The sequence below is a fragment of the Ambystoma mexicanum genome, chromosome 6q, assembly GCF_040938575.1.
Source record: "Ambystoma mexicanum isolate Mex_15411 chromosome 6q, UKY_AmexF1_1, whole genome shotgun sequence".
NCBI lineage: Eukaryota > Metazoa > Chordata > Amphibia > Caudata > Ambystomatidae > Ambystoma > Ambystoma mexicanum.
Window position 1 is genome coordinate 1,038,447,581 of NC_090937.1, and position 12,809 is coordinate 1,038,460,389.

General features: G+C 46.2%; 1 protein-coding gene across 4 annotated transcripts in view; it reads left to right on the forward strand.

Moving 5' to 3' along the window:
* The window catches only part of MTUS1 (microtubule associated scaffold protein 1), a 1,716,559-nt gene that overhangs the window by 1,671,387 nt on the left and 32,363 nt on the right, over nucleotides 1-12,809 (forward strand). For all 4 annotated transcript variants that reach the window (XM_069631569.1, XM_069631568.1, XM_069631570.1 and 1 more), the window contains one exon: nucleotides 5,198-5,314. In XM_069631569.1, coding sequence (XP_069487670.1) covers nucleotides 5,198-5,314 — 117 coding nt within the window. The remainder of the gene's footprint in view (nucleotides 1-5,197; nucleotides 5,315-12,809) is intronic.

The following is a 12,809-nucleotide window of genomic DNA, read 5'->3' on the forward strand; positions in this document are numbered from 1 at the left end:
AAAGGTTCACCATGTGATTGTTGGGTCGCAAGGTGAATTGCACGCAAGTGGAGTTTTATGGACAGTTTGGCAGCAGCTGTGGTTGAGGGGTGGATGGGCTTACTTTGTCTGCAAGCTGATTGTCTTTCTTGTCTGATTGTCCCTAGACTGGGTGGTGATGGGGTCGCGTGAGTAAAGGTTCTAGAACTGAGGCGTGAGCTTCTGTTTTGGCCTAGACAAGGGAGGGGAGGGTAGGGTAAGGTTGGCCAATGGGTCTGGTGGTTTTGGAGAAGGTGGTAGGGGTGGATTGTGTGGCTAGGGTGGCGGGAGGAGGGAAGGTAAGGACTGTGGGTAGGAACGGGGTCGGGTACGGGGGAGGGTGGTGGCGTGGACATCCTAGGCGTGTAACGCCATTGCCTATGAGGGTGAATGTGCCTGCTGTGCAGTGTAAATTATGGGCCATAGTCGGGGAGGGGAGGGTTTGTGGAATAGGTGTTAGATAATATTGCAGAGTGTAGTTGGGTCACTAGGCCTACAAAACTAAAACTGATGGCTAGGCTAGGCTTGATATACAGTGAAGCGACTAGGCTAAGAGTGTATCTGGCTTGTGCTCGGCGCACAGTGGGGTTAGGTAGGCTGGGCGAAAGGGGGGTCAGACAGTATGTCTAGGCAAAGAACAGGGCTATCCATGGTTGGACCTGCGAAAGGTTGCGTGATCTGGCGAGGCTGGGCTGGGTGTATGGCCGAGATGAGTGCCATAGATCTGTTCGCGGCAAACTCCAAGTGCCAGCAGATTGCATTCTGGGGGACGCATTCTCCTTCCCATGGGAAGGGCTGTTTCTGAACGTGTTTCCTCCGATCCCTCTCCTGATTTTTATTCCAATCAAGAAGTGAGACACTTTCTCGTGCATCACGAAGGTAATGCAGCATGCAGGGTTCATCAACACATTCGGTTTCCATGCAAGATGATGCTCATCCCCCGGCGTGGCCAAGGCAGATTTGGTATCATGAAGCTGCCAGTGGTTCCGGATCTTCTCACTAGAGGTGGCACAACCCTTCATTGTGACCCAAGATCCCCGAACCTGAAGTCTTGGCTCCTGTAACCCTAGAGTTTGGAGGATATGAGTTGCTTGCGGACTGCAGGGAGGTCCTCGGCAAGGCCAGGGCATCGTCGACTTTGAAGTGCTATGGTCACAAGGGGAAGGGCTTCGCTACATTATGCCTGTCTCAAGAGATTACCCCTCTCAGGGTCATGCCCCCGTAGAGCCTTCCATACTTGCTATCCTTGGCCAAGGCCGGACTGGCTCACGCTTGTATCAAGGTACATCTGGCTGCTACACCAGGCCTCCCGCTACACCAGGTCTCCAGGAAGCTCATCGCTTTGGTCTCACCGATTTGTCAAGGAATTTCTCAAAGGACTTTTTTGATCTTTACCGCTGGTGAAGGCTCCTGCCCCGGCATGGGAACTCAACGTGGTTCTGACGAGGCTAGTAGGGTCCACTTTGAGCCTATACATCAGGCCCCACTCAAGTTCTTCTCGTGGAAAACAGCTTTCCTTGTGGCCATCAACTCTGCCAGAAGGGTAGGTGAGATCCAGGCCCTATCCTGCAAGCAACCATACCTGACTTTTCAGGAATCGAGGGTGGTGCTGCGTACGCACCCCTCTTTCATGCCGAAGGTTCCATCGGAATTCCATCTCAACGAGCCTTTAGTGTTACCTGTTTTCTTCCCAAAACCTTAGTCGCCAGCGGAATGGGCCTTGCACTCGCTGGACTGCTCGTGCCCTGAATTTCTACGTGACACGCACAAAGAGTTTCTGAAGACCTCACAAATGTTTGTGAGCAATGGTCCTGTGAACCATGGGAAAGCCTTGGCCAAAGATTCAATTTCAAAGTGGCTCTCCGGCTGCATCACGCCCTGTCATCGGTTGCCGAACCGACCACTACCCAGCCGTCCGAGAGCCCACACCACCAGAGCGATCTCTGCGACAACGGCGTTCCTGTCTGGTGTGCCCCTGCTGGACATCTGTAGGGCTGTTACGTGGAGGTCCATGCACACCTTCATGAAGTTCTACTGCATCGACAGGGACACCAGGGAGAAGTCCAAAATCGGCCAAGCAGTTGGGCGCAACCAGTTCGCTTGAGGTGAGACTGTTCCGGAATTAAGAATTAATTGCTTCTGTTGAGCCTTGCCACCTCCTGTGGTTGTGTAATGTTGTACTGCTATGGATTCGTTATTCATGAGCATGTGAAGCCATGCCAAACCCCATGCTGGAGAAGGTTTAAGTGCTTACCTGTAACTATTGTTCTCCAGCATGGGTCTGACACCATGGTTCATGCGAACCAACCCTCCGTCCCCTCTGCGGCTCTTCTTGGTCAAGCTCCCACTTTACGTGCTTACCAAATATGAAAATGGCTGCCAGAAACGGGGCTTAAGGGGAGGACTGTCATTGGATGGGGGGCAGTATGACCCAGAAGACAGTGATTGGTTTAGAGGAGAAATACTGTTTTTAAGAGAAAGTGAAACTGTTTTTTCTTTTACTGAGGATTCCCAGCCTGACGACTGGGAACTTTCATGAGCATGTGAATCTATGCCAGACCCAGAATCAATGGAGAACAATAGTTACAGGTAAGTAACTTCAACCTTCTTATCAATATGATTAACGAAACAAAGTATTGATTCCATTAACCTTCTTTTTTGGAACTGGCATCTCTGGAACAGTTGTGGGTGTGATGAAATGCTTGACTATACAGAATGTCTCAGTGATGCAGGTGTAGTAAGCAGACTTGGCCTCGGAGATCATGTATCTGCGTTGGGTGCTCAGGGATTTGAGGGATGATGGATGCTCTGGCTTGTGTTGCTTGAGTCATTGTGTTTCAAGGAATCTGATCAAGCACTTGATATACAACTTGACTATGTGCTTTTCGTCATCTGAATGAGTGCAAAGATTTCTCGGCAAATCATTACATGCAAGTAAAAATCATTGAGAGTACTAAGTGTTCCTAATGAGGATATCAATGGCATTGCTCCGAAAGCTCTTTTTTGACATGCAATCAGTACAATGTGTGTGCGAGAGGGCATAAGAGTTAAGTTAACATTGCATCACACTAAAACATTTGAATTGTAGGACTTTTTGTTGCACCTAAAAGCCTAGCCTTAACTACAGTGGTAGATTGAATTCTCACAAGATTTCTGGCTAGCTTTTAAGATACTATGTTAAGACTGGCTCACAGAGAAAAAGCTTATGCACATTTAAAATAGGCAGTGTTATGACCATCTTTTTTAATAGTACTATGAAAAGTCTCTCAAGAGGGCAACAAGACATAGTATATATTGCTGTTCGGCGTCCGAAATGGGGGTCAGAGCTTTCCACACATCTGAAACCGCAGTCTAAAGGACACCCCATCCTCCAGTCAATATGTGAAACAACCTCTCATAGCTAGTGGGAGCATAAAGTAAAGTATTTGAAAGGAAGCACAACACTAATCCCAGTGGTTCAGTATTCCCGGGCATGCAGGAACTTAAATGGTGATAGAATGTGCCTTTGAAGGACATTTAAAAGCTGCATTTCCAAGTTAATAGAAAGCTGTGATTCAAGCAGGCGTTTAGCAGGAGAACAGAGGCGACAATGTAGAATGCACTACAGCAACAAGCATGTTGGATGGATTCAAATGGGATACGTAGGCAGTAAGAAAAGATTAGGAATTTGACCTGGAAAGGTGGTTGAAATAATGTGGTAGACGTGTTGGAGGGGATTAGTAACATTTATTAGGCACCCCGTGGCAGTGGGGGTGCTGCTGTTTCTACAGAGAGTGAAGGCTCAGGAATGAGCTTACAAGCTCATTCCTGAGCGTGTGTGTGTCTGCGTGTCATCCTGCCATTTTGGAAACAAAACTGAGACACGGAGTACAGCTACAATACTGACGCCCCCCTGCTGAATATACAGAGGCAGCGTGGAACAGTTTGGGATAGGAAGGCAGAGAAGTAAAGGTTGGGCCCATGGGCATCAGAAAGGGCAGGACAGCGTGAAAGACATTGGGAATAAATAATGGACTTCATCTTTCCAAGTCGGTTTAACCTGTTGTCTTTGGGGATAGCCCCCTGTAACACTGTCCTCGAATTGTTCCAATACCTTGAAATGGGTGCTCGCTGGAGGCCCAGAGCTAACTGGCTCAGAATATCCATTAGAGGATCACTTATCCTCCATTCCGCCATTAAACAGGGAAAACCTTCACTACCCTTCCACAAGTCCATGCTTTTACAAGAAAGCGCTCATCTCCTAAGAGACAAATTGTACTCCATTGCTGTGATGATTTCACACTGCACACCTTCCCTGACGAATATTTCCGTGTGCATTTTGACAGGTAGTCCATAAGACTCATGATATGGGCCCATATGCCAGGGACTCAAGGGGTTTCATAATGTCCATTGTGATTATTGTCCACAACTGAGTTATCGCTACAGGGTTTAGTGGCTGCTGTATATTTGGGAGGAAGGATAGCTCAGGGGCAACGCGTTTCTCTTGGAAGCAAGACAACGCAGCGCAACAGGTTTGAATCCCGATCCCACGCTTGGAAACTAATTACATGGAATTTGTTTTGGCACTCAACTCCCTGGACGATTGTACAATAAACTTGATTTAGCTTCGAAATGTGAACTCTCTTCTTAAGTGGTGGGCCCGCATTGGCTTAAGGTGATTAGGGGCCCACTCCTACATAACCAATCACACAGCTGGAAACGTGGGCAGAAGCTGCCAGCGTCTGCATCTGGTTTTTCTGTTTTTTCACAGGAGATTGGGTATGTACAAGCTACTTGCAGCCCATCTCCCATTGGAAAAAACCTACAAAAGCTCAACTATTTGCACCCGGACACAGCCCTACGGTGCAAATAGCTATTGTCCCCCCTTCTTGTCTGTGTGGTGGGGCCTTTGTTCAGCCTATAAACAACTGCATTTGCTATGTAATGCTATGCTGCTCAATATGTAACCCTGTACGGTATTATCACCCATCTAACACATCCTGCATATCTAACCACATGTATGTGGAAATGTAACTAAGCCGATTCCTTTGAACAGTGCCACATGCCGCCAGACTGTGTGTGCGCATTATAAATGCAAATAAAGATTGATGCTGCCACATGCTTCTCTTTGCATCTTTGTAATAAATAACATGTATATTGTTAAATTGCTTAATGGCTTTTGCAAAACAATATTTTTCAGAAAAATCCTCAGATCATGTATTTGGAGCAAGAACTCGAAAGTTTAAAAGTTGTGATGGAAATTAAAAATGAGAAACTACATCAGCAAGACAAAAAGTTGATGCAGGTCGAAAAATTGGTAAGACTTTGTTCACGATCATTTTAATGGTTACTTGGGATGCATGAAAACGATATTCCTATGATTTCAGCATGTTTCCCGGGCTGTAGTTTGTGTGCATGTTTCTGCTCTATGGTGTAATGGGCTGCTTCAGAATATGTATTTGCGGGTGCCCATTTAAAAGTCACCTTTGACGTGCTTGAATCACTTTTCCAGTGCTGTATTCGCGAATGGTAGAGTCTGAATTAGTTCCTGTGTAGGGAACGCGATGTCATTAATAATTGAATCAGGGAGGAAATGCACTCCCTCTGGGCATTGCCGTGGGCGTTTAACCATCTATGTTTGATTTACTATACACGGCCAAGCCAGCTCACGTTGCGTGTGCTGTATGCGCCATTCTTTCCAGGCAGTGCCGTCTTGTTTATTAAGCGTGTGCTGTACACTAGCCGGTGGTTTTTTTAAATTTATTTTTTTTATCAAGCAAATGTGTGTGCAAAATATAACTAAATAGTTAATGAAACCTATCCTCGGTGAAGACTTAAGCTCAACCGTTTTAACTAAACATTCATTTGTAGTAATGGCGGTCTATGATTTGCAATGTCATTTGTTTCTAGTTTAAATTTTGGTTTCTCTTGCCTTGTTCAGCATATAGCAATACGTGTTTGCCTAGCAGTTGTAAGTGGCTTCTCTTCACATCGCCGACACGTATTCAAGTTGGTTGCAGGTTATTAAACCCAATTTCAGGATATTTAACCATACTAGATTCGGTCGTCCATGCACTGTGTACTTTTCATCCTTGTGGGCAAGTAGCGTAGCCTGGAACCTGCAGACTCTGGGATCTAATCTCGACTTCTTCACTTAAACAGTTGTTTGATTCTGTAAAAATCAAGATCTCCTTCGTCCACATATTGTAGTTGTGCAAAGTAAATATTTAAAACCCAAATGTGCTACCGAGTCATGTCCATCTACCAATTACATATTGCCCCAACGCCATCGCAATTTCTGTAACAGGCCTACGCACCAAGCTGTTCCATATCCAGCTTCTTCTCTTAAAGTTCACAATAGTTGTTTGTGAAACATGTTCCTGCTCTTTGGCGATAGGTACATGTTATATGAAGAAATCATATTAAATTGGAAGTTGACATTTTTTCATGTAATCCAGGAAATAAATTGTTAAAGAAGAGACAATTTGCTATATATCCACAATTATGATTACATTTAGGCATCCCAGTCAGAATGTCTTATGGTACTAAGTGCAATTTATTTTTAACCCGGAACCGTCCCCAAAGTGTCAACTCAATTGGACTCTGTATTCTGCTTTGGCAAAGTATAACTATGTATGAATGGGACTTATAGAGAGCAAACCTAACGGGGAAGCAGCAACACAGCATGTAAGGAAATTACTGATGCTGGGCTTCCCACACCAACTGCGCACTGTTGAGTCTAGCACCTGCATAACCAACGGAAATACAGCAAACTTTCTATGTATGCCTGTACAAACAAGACCGAATATAAACAATGTCATTAAAGCATGCTGCGCTTCGTATAGCGCCGATGTGTACAGCCCAGTAGCCCACAGGAGAAGGTTTTACTGGCCAACTGGTACACCAAGTTAAGGGTCCAGCTAACACCCCTGTTAGCACACTGGCAAATCTGAAAGAGGCGAGTCCCCAATCTTTGTTGTCCTGTGGGATTGGAGCTCTCACTTTCCACATTGATTAACGAAATCAGCCAGATATGGCCACGGAGGAAAGGGAAAAGGGGGCTCAATCTCAATGAGTTGCCTTTCCATTTCTAGGTCAGTGTAGCAGATTGGGGGGGGGCACTGAGAAGCAAAAGATGCAGGTAGAGGATGTACAGGGATCAGTCCTGTATGAAGAACAAAGGAGTAGAGTGGGAAGCTGACATGATTGGCGCTGCTATACTGTCGGGAGGCTGAAATAGCCAGAGCAATTTCACCAGTTATTGCACAAGGTCCAAGACAACTGATTGGTGAAGCCAAACCTCAAAGGTGCGCAAGTACCTTTTGTCACATATGGGCCAAAGATCACGTGACTTAACATGCATAGCAGGAAAATCCAGGGGAGAGATTAAAAACCTTTCTAGGCCTACAGTGTGACCGCCATAATAATGTAAAGCCTTCCAAGGTTCGTCAGTCGAGCGTAAACTTGAGTTTATCAGTAAGCCCAGCTTTGCGAAGAGCTGCTGGCTGTGACTGCCCTTGCAAAGTGTTTGTAATGTTAATCATTGACAAGGGTGACATTAAGCGGAAAATGTGTATTTGGGAGATCTATTCTAATGTGGGCCGAGAAGATAGCTTGGGGGCAGTGCGTTTGACTTGGAAGCAAGACCACGCAGAGCAACACAGGTTCGAATCCTGCACGTAGGGACTGATCTCCATTATTAAGCACATTATAAAAGATTAATGAATGTCTATCATGCATATTGACAGCCCTCCACCTTAAGCTGCTTCATTATACATTTTTATTATGCGCCGGAGACTAGGAGGTAATTGGGCGTCTGTTAGTACTTCACCCTAAGATTATTTGGGCTTGGGGCCTTCCTGAGCACCATCATCACCTAGATGCATAAAGCCAGGCATTTCCCCCTTCCACTCAGGGCATCCTTGTCTATTACTCTTTCCTTTAATGCATTCTGGGGTTTGTAGTCCTGTATTTCCCTTTATAATTTCAGGAGTACAAACCCCACAATGAAGAAAACAGAATTTTGACAACATCTCACGAATGGAATAGGGCATATAATTCCGCAATTTGAAAGCCAAACACAACAAAATAACAAATTATCGCATTCTGGGGCAGTCTCTCCCCTAATCAAGACGCCCATATCCCCTAGTTAGTGCTACCGATCAGTAACCCCTACTGTCTTCAGCAATTGTCTTACACTAAAGTTATCGCCCAACACGCCAGCCTTCTAAACTCCCTTCGGACTTACTAGTTGTCCCTACTCTATCCAGTTGTTAGTATTCTAATAGGGTTTTGGTATTGTGCCTTGCACTTATTCTGTTGTATTCAGGCTGTTTCACTAATGCCTATGCTCACCTCTTCCTTTACACACTCACTATTACACTCCTCCTCTTGCTCCTCGCAAAGCTCTGCTCTCCTACTGATGATTTACTCCTCCTAGCTCTCCACCCTTTAATGTTACTTCTCTCCTCACTCCACTGTTCTTCCACTCCACTAATACTACTCTCCTCACAATACTACTTCCCTTGTACACTCTACTACTCTTCTCCTCCCACTACTACTCTCCTCTTTCCACTCTCCTGCTCCCACTACTATGTACCTTTTACCACTACTGCTCTCCTCCTCCTCCTACCATCTCTCCCCTCAACCACCACATTCCTCCCAACCCTACTACTCAAACACCCTCCTTTCACTCACTACCATGCACTTCACGTCCACTCCTTAAACTAACTTCTACTCGCTATAAAAAAACGCACGCTTACACTGCAGACCACTTTAATGCTTCATCAAATAACTTACCTGCTCTACTAATTTCATTTAGCCGCTGCTCCCTTGGTTCTCATCTACCTCATCTGCTGACCTCACACGACCAACCTACATTTCCTGTCTCCTGATTAAATATCCCTCCCTTTGTAATGACTGACCTCTATCCCCTAACCAATCTGGCCTTTCTTTCCCACTCATGGTGTGTATGTGTAGGGGGAAAGTCTTGAAAAGGGGGTTAAGCCCTGCCCACTACCTCCATGCTGGCCCGCTGCTCCCCGAACATGGCAGCAAAGTGTTTTAGTTTTGGGCTTGTTTCCCGGTTGCTGTCATGATTGTTCCTTTCCCTTGTTTTGTTTTTTTTTGTCTTCAAATATATTTTTATTAGTGAATGAACACACATAGAACACTCTTGAATAACGTTTCCCCATCATTTGTGAAATTCACGATACATATTTCTCCAAACCCAAGAACCCCCCACACCCCCAACAACTTTTATTCTGCTTCCTATCTCTCTGGGCATAATCGTTGTATTCAGTTTCTCCTTTCCCCGCAAGGCTTTCTGCAATTTCTATGTCCCCTTTTCTAGCCTCTCATTGTGGCTTCTCAGGATCATACTTCTCGAGGAAGACTGCCCACTCCATCTCCCTTGATGGGGTTAGGCTGTGTATCTGTCTAGTTAGTTGCTCCTTTCTAAATATATCCAAGGCTTCCGCGGCCCAGTGTCTTTCACTCCGAAGTTCCTCTCTTTTCCATCCCCATGCCAGGCAGGCCCTGGCTGCTAATGACACGTAGTGGGACATGTGTGGAAGTTTCATCCAGTCCCCTTCTACAATCTCCATTCCGAACAGTACCAGCAATGGGTCCGGACGCCTATCTACCCCATCTAGGCCCTTATCCACCCCAAAATCTCCTTCCAATATTTCTGTACCTTTTTGCATGGCCACCACATGTGCCAGTAGTCCACTGTCTGCTCACGTTTCCTCCAACAGTGGTGATCCGCCCTTGGATACATTTTAGATACTCTTACTGGTTCCGACTGCCACCTGTACAAAAGTTTGAGCCCGTGCAACCTATACTGGCAGGCCACTGAGGTGCGGTGCGCATTCCCACAGTGTTTTCTCCACTGGTCTGCTTCCATTCCCATACCCATACCCTTCTCTCATCTCTGCCTATATATTTCGATGGCTCCACCCTGTGCTTCTAATAGGGCCTGATACAGCTTAGATGTTAAACCCCTAGTTCCCCTCTGTGTCCAGTATTCTTTCCATCCCCGTCAATTCCCTTTGTAAATCTTACTTCCATTCATCCGACATTAGCACCCCTTTAAGCTGCAGGTATTTGAATACGGAGATTTTACCGATGCCCAAGCACTCTTCAAGTTCTCCCATTGCGATAAATTCATCTTTCTTGAGGGCTTGCCCTATTCTGTCCAGCCCTGCATCAAACCAGTCTTGGAATCACTAGTGATCTGGGATACAATCTCTTACCGGGGGGGGGGCCTATATGTGGCTCAACAGTGAGGGCCATGTAGTGACACCCGCCATTTCTCTTTTGATTCTCCACAAACTCCAAAGCGGACCCAGGATCTTATGAGCCTTTACCCATCTTGGAGCTGCATTTTGTGGTGCCTAGAGCCATCCCCCAAGTGGAACCGGTCTAAATGGATAGTTTTCAATGCCCACCAATTGTTTCTGCTTGTCTGCCCGCAGGTGGGGTACAAGGGCCCTGAACTGGGCAGCTCTGTAGTAAGTACGCATGTCCGGTAAACCCACACCACCCCTTTCCTTAGGCTGCAACAATATTGTGTAAGCTACTCTTTGTTTCTTTCCTTGATGTAGAAATTTCCCTATCCTTCTTTTCAACTCTTCAGAATGCAGGTCCAGAAATTCTGTCGGTAAGGTCTGATATAGGTACAGCACCCTGGGGAGTAGCACCATCTTAATTGTGTTCAGTCTCCCTAACAAAAAGATGGTGAGCTTTGACCATGTTTCAAGATCCTCAAAAAGCTTGTAGAGTAGTGGGGGGGAATTCCTCTAATATACTTCGTCCAGATCCTCGGGTATTTTCACTCCTAGGTATTATATACTGTCCCTTTCCACCGGTATGCCCAGTCCTTCCCATTCCTTTCTTTGTTCCTTGGTCACCCCTGTCAGGGGAAGGAGAACGGACCTATTTACATTATTAAAACCTGATACCCTACCGTATTCCTCAAGTAGCTGAAGTACCCTTGGGACTGATGTCGTTATCTCCGAGAGATACAGCAATACATCATCAGCATACATACTTATCTTATGGCTATCCCCCCGACCCCTTTTATCTGGCTGCCCCTGCGTATCCTTTCCCCAGGGGTTCCATCGTCAGGGCGAAGACCAGAGGAGACAGGGGGCATCCCTGTCTAGTTCCTCTGCTAAGATTGATCTCCCTTGACTTTGTCCCATTTACAACCACCCTCACCGTGGGTCCCGAGAAGATTGCCTCGATGGCTCGACACATTCTATCTCCCACTCCTATTTTACGTAGTATAGCGAATAGAAAGCCCCATTCTACCTTGTCAAAGGCATTTTCTGCATCCAAGCTCAGTAGTGCATGGCCCGCTGGGTCTCCCTTTATGTGTTCCATTAGGTCCAGGGTCTTCCGTATTGCACCAGGACCTTGTCTGCCTGCTATAAACCCCATTTGGTGTGAGTGACTAACACGGGGCAATTTCCCTTCGGAACACGTTGCTAAGATTTTTGTAAATATGTTCTCATCTACATTTAAAAGTGAGATGAGGCGATATGATGAGCAGTGGGTTGGGTCCCTTCCCTCCTTAGGGATCACTAATATTAATGCCTTACTAAATGTTGCTGGCGCCTCTCCCGTATCTAGGATGTGGTTATACAGTTTCACCATATGTTGCGACAGGACCCCAGCGTATCTCTTTTAAAACCCAATAGTATATCCGTCCTCCCCCCACGCCTTTCCATTTGGGAGGCGCGATATCGCCTCCTGTACCTCCTGACAGGTTATTGGGCTCTCTAATTGTTCCAGCTTGTGAGCTTAGGCATTGTCGCATTCCGCAGGTATTCCCCCACCATAGTTTCCCCTCTTGGAGCCTCTGTGTCATAGAGATTCTCATAAAATTGGGCGAAGCCTTCTGCTATTTCTTTTGGTGTGTCCCTGCAGCCCTCACTCAGGGTGGATACCCATCTTTTTTCTCTCTGTGCCCGCAGCCTAGTAGCTAATAGCGCATCCGTCTTATCCCAGTTTTTCATAATATTTCTGTTTAAGGTACCTTAATTTCCACAGGGTTTCTCCCATCCCTAGCGCTTTCAGCCCTAGCGCTTTTAGCTCTGCCCTCTTTGATAACAGCTCATCTCTATTAGATTCTATGGCATGCATCCTTTCCTCCCCTTCCATCTCTTTTCTCAACCTTTCCTCCTGCAAGCACCTTTCCCTTTTCTGCCTTGCAACTTCCTTAATCAAAAGTCCCCTCCAGGTTGCCTTACCTGCATCCCAGACCACCCCTGTGCATACCTCCCCTGTGTCATTTATTTCAAAGTGTTCCATTATTGCCTTAGCCCGTTGATCTGTGAATAGCGGGTCGCTCCTGAGCGTTTAATAACAGCACCAGCTAATATCTGGCCTATGAAATCCTTCCACATCTAGGGTCATTAACACCATGTCATAGTCCACGCCACCGGCCTGATTCTGCTACTCATCACCCTCATTCCCTGATCCTTATTTACTAGTAGATAATCAATCCTAGTATACATTTTGTGTGGGGCTGAAAAAAAGGTATAGCCTTCCTCACGAGGGTGCTGCTGTCTCCACATATCCACTAGTCCTTGTGCCTCTGTCGCCTGTCCTAGGTTTCCCATTCTACCTTCACCTTTCTCTGGTTCCCCTCCCCCCCTTCGCGTTTCTATCCCATGTCTCATTTGCCCATTTAAAGTCTCCCCCTATGATGCAGAGGTCACCTTCCAGCCCTTGTATTGCATTGAACGCACTCTGTATGAATTGTGCTTGCCCTTGATTGGGCGCATATATCGCTGCCAATAGTATTC